Below are 13923 nucleotides of genomic sequence, written 5' to 3'. Positions count from 1 at the left end.
GTTGAATTCAGCTCTTTCCCATGCCGTGGACCGTTACCTGGCGTTCTCCTCTTCTCTCACCGAAGAACAACTGTTTCAGGTCATTAAGAAATTAACAGCAATAGGGGAGTCTAATATCAAAGGTATAAACTAGTTCACTTGAAAACAATGATGTAACTTCCATTCCAAAAAAACCATCTGTGTCACGGCAATAAGTGTGTAACCTTCAGGTATAGTACAACAAGGGAGCATTCACAGGTGTAACTGGTAAATATCACTTAAGTGGAAACAGGCGGATACGCCACAGCTGAGAGTCAAAAATAGTGACCTATAGACAGCCCCTGAAACCTACACCAGTCACTGAGTGCGGGGTTGCACTATCTTCTCACTGCCATCTCAGCCATGCGGTGGGAAAGAAAGAAAGCTGGTGTCGTGCGGAGTTTGGTGAAGTTGAGAGGTGCCTGGTAGCTCGATCAGGTGATCGGCATCCTCGACCTCTATCCACTTCGGGTGCAGCCCCTGGAACCTTTTGCCGACAGCCCGCTGAGCCACCTTATAACGAACAGAGACGCGTTTTCAGATATATTCCAAGTCTATTTACTGGAAGACAAGTAAAAGAGAATAAAGTATGCGCTGTCCTAGCACACATGTATATTTATTCGTCTAAAATCAAAAGAGGCACATTTCCAACGAATATTCCCCACAAGAAGCGCTATACACAAAAAAGCAGCACCCGTTTACAGCAAGGTATATACTTATAAGCATCCTGTATCTATGACTCCACCGTCCATATTTCCCGAAAAATGCATATAGTTCCAAAACTTACAGAGAGAATGAAAGAAGCAAGCCCGCTAGCGAGACCGATATGGCTCGTACGGGGACGGACTGCGGTATGGAGTGTATGCTGTCGATCCTTCCGACGGCCACCTATCAACGACGTCTGTCGAATTCCGCATTGGTTGTCCTTGAGAGTTATTCAGGAGGTTTCTTTCGCTTTCGTTGGATTGCTTGTAAAATGTAGACGCACCCAAGTCCGTGGACTGGAACGCTGGGTGGTCTGATATGTTCGGGTAGCGTCCGTGAGGCCCATTGAAGGTCACGGAACGGTTTGATGGCGCAGGTGAACTTGGTCGAGAGGATGCTGGGGATCCATTCCCGGTAAAGAAGCTCTTCGGCGTATGAGACCGCTCAGTTATCAGGTCATCCGGCCTTCCATAGATACCGCCACCGAATTCTTCCCGGAAATCAGGGCGGTCTTTGAAGTAGGAGAAATCCAATTGATTCTCCGCCACAACCTCAAACGGCGCTTCATGGTTCTCTGAAGTTTTTCCGGGTTCAGTTGCGGACATCCTATGCATTGCAATATCGGAATAATCGCTAGTGCTAGCGTTTAGTCCTTGGCGATCCTGAAACAGTTTCTCGAGCGCATCGGCGGCCTTTGCATGGACCATAGGCGTCGTAAGAGGTTTGTAAAGTGCAGGATGGCCAAACCTCGAGCTTAAGCGCTCCGCAGCCTTCTTCCCTGTTTTGCCATCGGCCGAAGATTCTGGATCTGACAGGATCGCGCGATGATAATACAATAGCTCGTCATCGAATGTATTCCTGCAATACCATTTGAACCCTAGTAATAATAGTGGAAGCGGAACCAGCGCGAAAACCATGTTCCACGAGCCTTTCGCCTTGACCACCAATCCAAGGATGAAGTTGGCGAGTATAAGGGCAAATATCATGCGGTTGAAAATGGCACGCCAGAAACGACCTCCCGATTCCGTTTTGGTAATGAAAACATATAGCAGGAGATACTTTTTCAGCCACGAATCCACTGCAAAGTAGAGAGCCGTGACAGGAAGCACAATAGGTTGCAAGGATGCAAAACAAAACGCGATTGTCGTGTAGAACAAGAAGTAATTGAAATAACTGGCATAATCGAATGGAGGGGGGGCGGTCCATTCAATGGCCCTTCTCGGTGTAGGGCTAAGGAACCTCCTGGCAATAAACGTCCATACCATATTGATGAGTTGCATGAGGTCAACTGCAGCACCCAAATTTCTCTGAAGCAGCCAGGTCACCCAAAACGGTGACACCTTGCATAACGCCGTCATGACGTTTACGTAAAAGGCTCCAGAAGAGATGGCTTCCCAGGCGTCCTTGTTATTCTTCGCTTCCTGAATAACAGTGGCCACAAACGCCCATATCGCAGAAAATACCGAAAAGACGATCAGGTTGTTGAATATAAAGAAGGCATATAAACTATGAAGAACATGGCGCTCTCTAGCACTTTTGGTAGACTTTCCAGCACGGGTTGCAAGGCGCCGGAATATAATAGGAAGAACGAGGTAGACTAAAGATGTGATGGCAGGGGATGCTATACCCTGGATAGCCGACCAGACCTTGGGATTCTTATCTAGGGATCTTCTAAAAGCTGGCCAGACCAAACCTAGGTGAGATAGATCGGCCAAGAAGAGGGCGATCATGGCGTTAGGTGCAATCCAAACAACCGTCAAGATTGTCGACCAAACAATGTTCATAAACCGTTTTCTCCGCAGATCTGCCTTACTCAGAGCCAAATTTTCCCAGATAATGTCATTAGGCCTTGGGGCCAATGTGATATTGGTTCCCTGCGGATGTTTCTTCCTCGCGGCGAAGGCCACCACGTGGGCATTTTCAATGGACTCCCAGCTAGCAAAACCGTATGACATAGCGTTTCGTTTATCGATCGACTCCCTAACATGTCTAATTTCCGCCTCCAGCGTTCGAATTCGAACCGTATAGTAGTCGATAGCGTCGACTTTCTCAGGAGTATTCTCCCCTCTGAAACCCTTTATCGGCTTGCAAGTGGGGCGTTTCGGTGGGAGTCGATCGGGATTCTTGAAATATTTTGCCAGGATTTCCTCAAGCTCTTTCACCACTCTTTCGTGCTCATTGATCAAATCCGGAAGCTCTTTCACATTTCGACCGATTGACGCTCGAGGTATGGAAGCCGTCGGGTTCACTTGATCTGTCAAACGTAGCAACCCTTCATCGGTCCTATACGCCGCAGGAATATGGGTCACCATGACCGTTCTCGCATGCAAGCTCTGTTGGAAGTCCGTGCTCATAAAGTATTGTCTTCTTAATCTGCACATTGCTCGGTAGTTGTGCCAAAGGAAATACGCAGCGATGGCATCGATGCCCCAGGCACAGGCAATATGACCCCAAAGGACTTTCTGATCAGTCACATACATCGGTGTCATTGTCGTGAAGGTTGACAGCCCTTTTATGTTGTGACCACCACTTCCGGTAACGTTGATGGGAATCATGACCGCGCATCCGATCAAGCTCAGCACAAGGAAAATGTTTCGGCACATCCGAGTAAACCGCAGAAATACCGTCGCATCCAGCCCGACTTTATCCAGCATCTCACCCTCCTTGGTTTTTATAATCGGCGTTATCCAAGCGAACATCCCCTTTCCCAAAGGCGGAGGCGCATGCTTCCGGTCAGCATGTTTCAACTTTGGCGCATAAACCACCGAGTTTCGAGGCCGAAAGAGAGAGAAGAGAAGCGCAAGGCCAAACGTAACACCCAGCGACGTTCCTAAAGAAGCCCAGAACGCACGTTCTTGGAACTAGACAAGGGGGCGAACTGTCAGTACATGTCGCCACCTTAGCAAAGTTTCTTCTCGGGTTCCTTGCGCGAGAACCAGAAATGCGACAAACTTACCGCCGACTGGAAAGGGTCCTGGAGCAACTCCAAAAATTTGTCCGTAGGAGAGGAACCGCCAGGGTCCTGCCTGGAAATTATTCTCTCCATCTCCGAGAACAGTCCTAATCCGCTTCGCAGCGCCCTAGCTGAATGTTCGCCGTCCGTGAAGCAATACCAAATTGCACATTCAGTTCAACACATCAGATCAACATTGCCAGGGGCCTATTTCTGTCTGACTGTTTGGTACGCTGCGAAGTGGTGGAAGGGCGGATTTTCTGATGGGAGTGCGGGCGTGGTAAGGCCGTAAAAATGACTGGTCGCGGCGGAATAGAAGAGAATGTTAGTGAAAAAGAAATGACAGTGAAATGATTGTTTCCCTTCTTGTCCTTCTTGAAACGAAAACACGCAAAAGCTATTAATAGCTCGAAGAGTGGCAGGATTTCTTGCACGAGTGTGGGGAGAAGATCTGGCGATCGATGACGATCGAGAACAAAGGACTGGAACGAGTGACTTTTCGGCAGACTGTAAAAAAACAGTGATGGCAAGGGAATGACTAGTTAGTTATCTCATCCGGCCCTCCAGCGGTCTCTCGGTTGCTTGATAGGAAACACACGAAGGATGGAAATCGTAACTATCGCCGGAGAAGAGCGGAAGAGGGGGCTGCCAACTCACACTCACTCCATTATTAACTACCTTTGAGCCCCATGCAGAAGCGAATTAACCCAAGGAGACTTCCTCCGTTTCTGCCCCCGGAAAGAGATAAGTATAACTCTCACCCAGGAGGGCAAGCCAGAGAGGTCTACGTAAGAGCACTGGCACTATTTAACTAACGCAACGCAGCCCACTCTGGCATAAAATCGCCAAACAGGGGGTCCAGAACTGGCGCTATGCCCGTCGCCATCCATCGCGTGAGGATCGAGGCGCTGGTTTGCTCTTGGGTGACCGACCCACCTGGTCTCATCAGCCCATGGGTTCACCACAATTTCAACAACCAGAACGACGGTGTAGAAAGGCAAAAAGGACGAAAAGAATGGGGAAAATTAAATTTAATGCCTTGTTCTGTGGACAGCAGCGTTTCTATTTTTTTTTTTTTTCCCTCGTCCCTCGTTCGCTTTTCCTGGAATCCCACCGCCCCAAAACGCCCTTGGGAGAAAACGGATCCCTCAGCGGAATCCAGGGATGGGCTGTCATTGGCGACGATTCACCTGCAAGAATGGGCGCTAGGCCGTCGCCTTGGCTGGTTGGCTGGACTTGGAACTGGATGGGTCTTGTCTTGGGTGGCTGATGGCACGCTTTTTTCTTTTTTTCTTCTCACTGTTAATTTCAATTTGCTCCAGACGGTCCTCCAGTAAAGCCTCTATATAACGATCACTTTACATAACGAATCCTCTACATAACAGACGAAAATCTCTTCCAAAATTAAATCTCCATATAAAATATTCATTAACCTGTATACTACAAGATTCGTTGAATATCTCTCAAGATTTCTTAATATATCGTTATAAAGGCCAAAAAAGACCAAAATGCCCCACCGAACCACAATTTTGATTGGGCAGAAGAAGAAATTACACTCCCACAAGGCTCTTAATCCTTCTCTCTCCAACAAGGCCTTGATGACATGGTGAAAAAGCTTTGCTTGTATGAAGAGCGGCAGGATAAGGGAGATACAGAGCTAATTCAACAGTTAAATTGTTATGAGAGAAGATTAGGGGCTCGGAGGCTTGAAAATCAGCAGCAGCAGGATATTACAGTGTATTTTGTATGCTAGCTCTATATAACGGATCCCTCTACTCCGGAAATAACGAACTGAAAAGGCTTCCAAAAATTGATTCGTTATATAGAGGCTTTACTGTATTTCAGCCGCTTTTGAAACAAGAAACCTGACGCCTTGGAGCAGCGAGGTCTGTCCACAACCGCCCCACCCAACCACCACATCAAAGTACTCTTTACTCTGGAAATTCACCGGGTTTCCCATTTATTGTACGGCAGACGATGTGCAAGATACAAAGATTGGAAATTTTGTTTGTGGATACTGGTTTTGTTGTCAATCTGACTGTGGGGTATTAAATCTATATGTGTTTGGTGTCAACCACTTCCCTTTTTGCTCCGGATACCTCCCTGTTGCTATTTGATTGTGTATCAGACCTGGCCTTCGCTTGAGAAGCCTTGTAGTCTTGACGCCATTTCCATTTCAAACCTTTGCTGGCTAGATGGGCCCTTGCGGATATCTGCTATCATGTCAGTGCCAGGGGGAAAATCAGACTCAAAAACAGGGTCCCCTGCGCCCTTCATGTTAGCAAGCACAGCTTGCCGAAAATGCCATTGCAGTAATTCATCGGACACACGATTATTATCATTCGGGTTGCGACAAATTGGGTCGAGTATCCTTCCATCAACCCCAAGAATATCTGGGCCAAATGATATGATTTTGTATCCGTCCTATATTTGTGTTAGTACCGCAATATAAGATTTGTTTTCTGGGGGAGGGGGTGCTTTCCAATTCACTTACATCAGGGTTTATTGAAAGCATATATGAATCAAAAAGATCATGGACATCACTTTTTAGCAGCAATCCGTTCTGGGTTGAGTTTATCCGCGACAGTCCAACCTCATTTGCCATATTTGTAACCCAACGGCCGTAGCCTTGATCAATCCATATACTTTCATGCTGCAGGGGGAACACATGTGCAGCCTTGAATGCATTCCACCTGCCAAATGGCGCGAACTGGTTGAGTACTCCGGTAATGACACATCTTCCATCCCTTGCGCGGACCCCATCCCGGAAGTGATTCTCTTGGCCTGAAACAGAGTAGCTCAGGACTCGCAAAGAAGAAACTTCATCTGTCACTTGAATGGGCCCTATGGAAAAAAGAAGAAGAAAACAAAAGTTAAAATTAAATATGTTTCCTATGTGAAATCTAAAATGGGGGAAGGTAGCATACCTGCAGAGGAGACATCATAATCTCCAAGCTCAACCACATGTGTAGTACGGGTGATGACTCGACTTGAAGCTCGGTGTGTGACAGTTAATGGCTGTTCTGCAACTAGAAGCACATTTTGGAGCATCCAGAGGAATATCTCCTCAGTGATTGAGCCCGCCTGGTATAAGCCTCCAAAAGTGGCTCCTGTTGAGGCAAGGTGCAGGAAGATGTTTCTGTATGTGGATCTGTCAGACATATTTATACAGCGAAGGTTATTCGACGAGTCGGGAGATGGATGGATATACTTGTGGTGGTCTCTCAGGAGGAAGTCGGGAATGGACAGGAGGATATCGACCAAGCCGCACTGTAAGGTTGAGGAATACAACCAGAGAAAGTTAGAGACGAGAGAATAACTGGACCTCTGATTGAGGGTTCCATTCCGCTGCTTATCACCACGTGACCCCATAAAGTGTTGACTCAGCAGACCTGTGGCGAGGTGACTTGCGCTCTGAAACTGTTGGCACACTAGTCCTGTTCTAGTTTGGCGTTCTATTATTTGGGACTAGTGGTTTGGCATGCCTGGCATCCGTACAGCTCCGCTTTTCCCCTTGAGAGCCAGCGGGCGAGCATCGCCAATATCGCCGCGCGCTATACCGCAAGAGGAGAATGACAGGCCCATTCCAGCCTAAGCGTGGTGCAAATCGACAATATACCTTTTTTTTTATTTTCTTTTTTCCCGGCTGTTCCCATCGCCCTGAATCTGTTATCGGCTAAGACCAGAGAACGATTTCCGCCCGATATCCAGATGATTTTGGGGCTCACGTTTTCCTGTCCCTTCCCCCCCCCAATGTTAGATGCCTACCAACTGAATAAAGTTCTGCCAGCCATTGATCTTATAGCCATGGGTCTTGGATTAGAGGATCAGGTCACCCTAAGGGAGAACATCTGTCAGATCGAAGGGTAGTGAATCCAGAATCGTCTCCGTGATTGGATCGGGGATGGGCTGTTCCCCCAACCTACCACACAAAAAATTTTTGCTGTCCTGTGGAAACAACTGTTTCAGCTTGGGCTTTTTTTCCCACCCGTGCAATGTCCATCTTGCGTTTCATGCTTCCCATGGGCAACTGTGGTTTCAGCATGCCAACCAATTTTCCTCCTTCCAAGCCCAGCGTTGGTGGTTTCAGGACAGGATTATCTCAAGCGATCAAGGACGCGCACCTACAATGTACCGGACAATCTATATCCGAAGTATCGATGAGCATACTGCCATACAATGTAGGAAGGTTCTATTTCTTGGTCTTCGAAATCCCTCATCTGGATCCTGATTTTCTACAGGGGGTAAAATTGTCACAAGAAAAGGCATGCATATCCAAGAAAGAAATTAATTGTTTCATTTTAAACATGTCATGAAGCACAATGGCCTGTCCTTTTATTGACACAGGGCCTCCAGCATGGGAGGCGCAAAAACATGGTGAATTAGTTTATTTACAGCTGGTTGGTGGCATTGAAGTCATCGAGAGCCACCTGGGTTCGAAGGGACATCTGCTTCTCTCCGTCACGGACCCACACACGGGGATCGAAGTATTTCTTGTTTGGTTTATCGTCGCCATCGGGATTGCCGACAGCGGTCATCAGGTAGTCCTTCTTCTTGAGAACATAGTCGCGGACACCCGACATGTATGCGTATTGCATATCAGTGTCCATATTGACCTTGACGACGCCATAGCTGATAGCCTCCTTGTACTCTTCCTTGGAGGAACCAGAGCCACCGTGGAAGACGAGGAAAACTGGCTTGTCCTTCTGGGAGCCGGTCTTCTCCTTGACATAAGCCTGGTGCTTCTTGAGGAGCTCAGGGTGCAACCGGACGTTTCCGGGCTTGTAGACACCGTGGACGTTTCCGAAACCAGCGGCGATGGAGAAGTATGGGCTGATGGGAGAAAGAGTGTTGTAGATGTTCAAGATATCCTCGGGCTGGGTGTAGAGAGCAGCGTTGTCGACACTCTCGTTGTTAACACCATCCTCCTCACCACCAGTGATACCAATTTCCTAACATGTTCGGTTAGTCCGTGCATAAGCAGTAAGGCTGATGCTCCAGAATGAAACCTACCATCTCGAGCCACTGCTTCATTGGGGCAGCACGCTTAAGGTACTTGGCGGTGGTTTCAATGTTCCACTCGACGGTCTCCTCGGAGAGATCAATCATATGGCTGGAGAACAACGGCTCACCGTGCTCTTTGAAGTACTTCTCATCTGCATCCAACATACCATCAAGCCATGGGAGAAGCTTCTTGGCGCAGTGGTCGGTGTGGAGGACGACGGGAATGCCGTAGACTGGCGCAACGCTGCGGATGTAGTGGGCTCCAGCAACGGCACCGGCAATGGAAGCTTCCTGGTTGGTGTTGGTGACACCCTGAAGAACAATATTAGCTCGGCTACAAACGAAACAGAAAGAGTTGTTGAGCCCTAGCAGCGCTGGACTTACCTTTCCGGCGAAGTAGGCGGCGCCGCCTTGGGACATCTGGAGGATGATGGGGGCCTTCTTGTCGCGGGCAGCCTCGAGTGCGGCCACAGCGGTTGAGGAGGATGTCACATTCTACATCCAGAATGGCCATGGATCAGCTCACCTCTCTTAATCGCCTAAGGAATCATGTGCGATTACTTACAACTGCGGGGATGGCGAAGTTGTTCTGCTGGGCATACTCGAAGAGTCTCAAGACGTCATCGCCGACGATGACACCGGACTTGCGAGAGAGAACGTCAACAACACCCATTTTTGCGGTTGATGAGGATTAACTTTATAGATGGTCGATTGTCAGTTAGCTATCACAACCGGGTGACGTGAGAGTTTATTTATTTCGAGAGTCGGGAAATTTTATCACACCAAAATACCCCGCGATTTTCGGAGCAAGGTAGAGAGGGGCAACAGAGTCCAAGGGTACAACGGCAATCTATGTGATCAAACTTCAATTTTCACTCACCTGCTAGTTTGAAATTGAACTCGAAATGGAGCAGATTGATGTCGAATTCGAAAATTCGAGAAATGGTCCTGGAAGATGTTGATTTCTGTTAGGAGTAGATTTTCAAAGAACAAAGGGAGTGAGGAGAGTTTCGTCAGTTCACCGAAAAGAGGGTTTCGGCTGTGTTGTGTGTGGGATGGTGGAGTTGGGGAATGCCTTCATACCTTGGAGTATGGCACAGAGGTTAATGGGCAAGGGGGAAAAAGAAGAAGAGGAAGAGAGAAAAGGGAAGAAGCAAGGTTGGAGAAAAGAAGAAGTTAAATGGGAGCGTGACCTCAACAGCGGCAGTCTAGCTTAACTGCGGCAACTTATCGATGACGAGCCAGCGGTCCATATTAATTTTCGTTGAATTGGGTCGATGCAAGGTCCAGTTTTCCGAAATTCCCCGCAATAACTCTTTGCCTGGCACAACAACATCATCCTCTCAAAACCTGTCGTTGATCATGACATTATTGCCTTTTAAAACGGGTTATGATGCCAGCGACGATGCCCGTGCTTCACCTATATGAAGACGGGATGTATGCATGCAATTGAGCGCTACAGCAATGTCTACGGGAGGTCAATGCTAATTGAATCCTTTCGGGGCCTCTAACAGAGCGACAGCATCCAGTTGACCTGCAGCCTATCGGTTGCCCGTCTTGCTGCCGTGGATTTTCCCGGCAACCGATTTCAATTTTGATATTGCTTCACACACCTGCAACTGCTCTACCTTTTTTTTTTTTCATCTTACACTTAAAGCATTCTAGAAACATCCGGTCTTGATAAGCAATTTTTTTATTGGGACCAGTAAGACACTGCTCGCGCTCGAGTGACGTTTATCCGTGGCCAGACGGACCCCCCGCTGCGGTAAAAAGAACCTAGAGGGTGGGAGGTTGTGCAATAGGGCTTGGCACGGAACCGGTGCTTAGTTTAACTACCCCTCCATCGCCGATTTACCCCTCCAAACCCTCCTCAAAGCGACGCGAGATGCAGCCGGTGGAGCGGTTATGACGACGAGATAAACTCACAGCCACAACGTTTCTGTTATCGTACTGGTCTTGTCCCGTGGATATACTACCAATATGTTGACGGCTGGACCGCCCTGACATATATATATGCATGTTCATCTCTATTTTTCCCGCATATTTCAAAAGCAACCGCCGGCAATTCTGTCAGGGCTCACGGCGGAGCGATTGACGATTGGCGACGAAGGACGGCCCCGAAAATAAGCGGCGTCGAACCAAAATTCTCTTGTTCTCTTTTCTTTTTCCGCACTTGACAACTTCCTACCCGCCGAGCTGCATAAGACTAGGGAACCGCGATGCATCTCGGAATTAGAGAGGGCCGGGCAGTTGAGGCCTTCGAATCCCTGCACCAAAGGAAAGAAAATTATACCTTCAATCGGATTAGTTTAACGACAAGACTCCGTTTGTGCATTATCTAATCCTATTTATTTCCCAATTGCCTGGCGATCCAATTTGTTCTATCGCAAGCGATGAAAAAAACAACTGCAAGACGAATTGGCCCACTTGCCAGAGCGAGAAGTGTATCACAAGATCAGGGGTTATCGGAGAAGAAGAAGAAGAAGAAGATGATGATGATGGTGATGATGATGATGATGGCGATGGCGCCAAGTTGCCTTCCCTCTAACCTTTTTCCCACAGAAAGCATGGTGATACCAAAAACGGGGAATCAAAAGCCGTAGGGACACCTCTATTGAACGGTATCCAAGGCTAGCTTTCAACCCAGGTCGGCCCGCGTTGAAGTCAGATACAAAAGAAGAGAAAATTCAAAATGGGATATAAATGAGCGAATGAGAAGCCAAAACAGGGGGAATCATTCTATGTACGTTATTGCGCCGCTAATTTGCGAAACTCAAATGATCAGGGGCGTTTTCGTCATAATCATGCCACGGATGGTTCCTCGCCAGGTCGTTCCATTTCATAGAATAATAGGTATACTTCTCGCTGCATCCCTAAAACGTCACTTATTTTGCACTCCTTTACCTTTTCATCGCTGATCCGCCACCAACGTTCCTGCTGGCGCTTTTTTCGTCGGAATAACGACGGGTCGCCGTACCCTGACTTGTGGTTCTGTCCCTTAGAGCTCGTTTCGAGTCTGGTTGAGGGTACGGGCGCTGGCAATGATCTAGGTGGTATCCTGTTATTCGAAGAGACAGAGGGTGGTCGGTCCGTGGAGGTTGGTGTAAGTGGCCTCCTTTGGTTCAGGGATGGCGATGGCACTGGTAAAGAAGAACTGGAGACGGAAGCTGAAGATGAGTCGGAGATATTGAGATGACTTAAGTCCGCATCGGACGCCTTATGGAGAGTGTGGATTCTTGGACTGGGCATGGCTGAGGGGTTTTCACTCGCAGCTCGGCTTTGAGCATAGGACCTAAAGGCATCCGGCGTCGAAAAAGGTGCATAGACGTGGTTCCGTCGGAAAGATTCATAGTGTCCACTATGATGGCTCCCTTTGTGGCAGACAATTCCTAACAATCTGTACCAGTTTTGGTTAAGAATCCCGCCCAGTGGCAGGCGTTCCGGAAACGAAACCTTGGCCGCGTTTTTCGTCGACGAACTCTGGTCAAATATAGACCTCGATAAATGAATAGCAAGGACTCTTGGAAACTTAGTGACCCTCATATGCCGTGCTATCTTCCGTCGTGGTATACTCTTAGCATCAGGCATCACAACTCCTTCTAACGGTACCTCCGGGTCCTCGTCAATTGCATGTTTGAGGAGCGATATCTCGTCTTCTATTGCTTTCATTTCTCGTCGAGAAGTTGCATTCTGCAGCGCCATCGTTTTCAGATCAAGCGTATATATTAACTGGCATTTGTCGCATCGAAAATCATCAATGTACTCGGTCTTTAGAAGCCCATCAAAGCACGCACTAAGAGTGGTGGTGCTCTTCTGGGGCACTTGCAACGTAACGTTGACAAAGGAGGTTTGGTTCGGTTTGTATTTATAATGACAGAATTGGCATTCCACCTGCGACTCAAGCATTCCTTCTAGAGGAAACCCAACGTCCTGCTTGACTGCTTCTTTCAGTGGGGTGCCGGCCATCAACGAATCTGCAGAATCAACGTCCATACCGTTGGGCAGAGACATGTGCAGCTTCTCTGCATCTAATTCAACCGATTTCGATGACCCATCCACCAGCGGAGGCACACCAAGAAGTGCACCACCTCTTTTTCGAGCTTTTACCCCGGCGTGATACTCGTCGCACAGTCGTTCGGCTACAACCTGCAAAAACTCGTGCGCATCTTGTTGGCTCCGACTAATCCGTGTTCGAAACGCGAATTCCAACGCCTGTATAAATCCGCGGGCGGAGATAGTTTTGCGATAGATCGGCCTTTCATTCAGCTTGTCCAACATCTCTTTAAGCGCCCTCGTTACGGGCGCCAGCTGCATCTGCCTGACGCTCTCCGGCGTCCGCCCTCTGGGCACATCTTCATCATCGGGCAAGCTCTCATATATTTCCTTCCCTTCGAGGTCCCTTCGATGTAACTCCCTTATCAAGTATACTCGTAACTCTCCCAAGCCCGCAAGCGCCTGGAGGACGGAGTTGATGAAGCAGTCATTCGCGGGATTGGACAGCCCGACAATGCCCTTTTTTCTGCTACTAATCGTCGACTCGTCGCCATCAATCGTGAAATTCGGCCCGAAAACGTAGAAGAGGGTAATCGCCGCGAGGGAGGCCCCCGCAGCATAAGCTGCTATCGTTGCGGGTTTTTCCGGCATAAGACAGTATCTCGGAGATTAGGTGGCCATGCTTCTCAGGGGAAGTGAAACGGAGTAGTGTGAAAATCGTAATCTGATGTATCCTTGGAATTCAATTGATCCTCTGGGGTGTTGAGGCCTCGTTAGTCACTGCAACCGAGTACTTCGTACTTCTGTGGAAAGACCCCGGAGTCCGGAGTTTGGTAACTTACGTCTGAAAGTATTCTAACGGGGCGGTGGCGGAAAAATCGGCAGCGAGAGTGCCGAGCAAAGGCGGGTTCGGTGACAAAATAAACCACGGGAATAAATACGTTATAACGACACCAATCTGAAAGTTCAGATTTCTGGAATAGAGGTAAATCAAAATATGGAACGATACACCCCCTCACAATCATCTTCTATCTCTGTTAATCTACTCCGTACCCTTCTCCTTTCTTCCTCTATTCCCGCCACCCCCGCAGCGAATCCAGGCAGCACCATATCGAGCGAGGACTCGTGATGTTTGCTGAACTGGTTGAAAGGTATCGTTGGTGAGGCTATCAGCCTGTACACCTCAACGAATTGAATCACAGGTTTGAGCTTAGTTATTATTGGGAGGTTGGGCATTTAGCCAATTCTCG

General features: G+C 48.2%; 4 protein-coding genes across 4 annotated transcripts; all 4 read right to left on the bottom strand.

Annotated features, from left to right (window-relative positions):
* Positions 1-556: 556 nt before the first annotated feature.
* Positions 557-4425, bottom strand: CIMG_03656 (uncharacterized protein). The gene is made up of 2 exons (XM_001244214.2): positions 3680-4425; positions 557-3584 (listed from the first exon to the last, which is right to left on the bottom strand). The coding sequence occupies exons 1-2, from the start codon at positions 3767-3769 to the stop codon at positions 831-833; spliced, it is 2844 nt and encodes a 947-aa protein (XP_001244215.1). The 5' UTR covers positions 3770-4425; the 3' UTR covers positions 557-830.
* Positions 4426-5681: 1256 nt separating this feature from the next.
* CIMG_03655 (uncharacterized protein) lies at positions 5682-6838 on the bottom strand (the record flags this gene model as incomplete). Its single annotated transcript, XM_001244213.2, has 3 exons — positions 5682-6100; positions 6171-6520; positions 6604-6838. 3 exons carry the CDS (start codon positions 6836-6838, stop codon positions 5801-5803), a joined length of 885 nt encoding a protein of 294 aa, XP_001244214.2. The 3' UTR covers positions 5682-5800.
* Positions 6839-7979: 1141 nt separating this feature from the next.
* CIMG_03654 (fructose-bisphosphate aldolase 1) lies at positions 7980-9630 on the bottom strand. Its single transcript, XM_001244212.2, has 5 exons — positions 9561-9630; positions 9246-9375; positions 9065-9175; positions 8690-8992; positions 7980-8628 (listed from the first exon to the last, which is right to left on the bottom strand). Exons 2-5 carry the CDS (start codon positions 9351-9353, stop codon positions 8068-8070), a joined length of 1083 nt encoding a protein of 360 aa, XP_001244213.1. The 5' UTR covers positions 9354-9375; positions 9561-9630; the 3' UTR covers positions 7980-8067.
* A 1852-nt stretch (positions 9631-11482) lies between these two features.
* On the bottom strand, positions 11483-13324 carry CIMG_03652 (ubiquitin C-terminal hydrolase; the record flags this gene model as incomplete). Its single annotated transcript, XM_001244210.1, has 1 exon — positions 11483-13324. The coding sequence occupies one exon, from the start codon at positions 13322-13324 to the stop codon at positions 11483-11485; it is 1842 nt and encodes a 613-aa protein (XP_001244211.1).
* Between the last annotated feature and the right edge of the window lie 599 nt (positions 13325-13923).

The sequence above is a fragment of the Coccidioides immitis genome (assembly GCF_000149335.2).
Source record: "Coccidioides immitis RS genomic scaffold supercont3.6, whole genome shotgun sequence".
Taxonomy (NCBI): Eukaryota; Fungi; Ascomycota; class Eurotiomycetes; order Onygenales; family Onygenaceae; genus Coccidioides; species Coccidioides immitis.
Note: the sequence above shows the minus strand (reverse complement) of the source record. Positions and strands in the feature narration are given on the sequence as shown.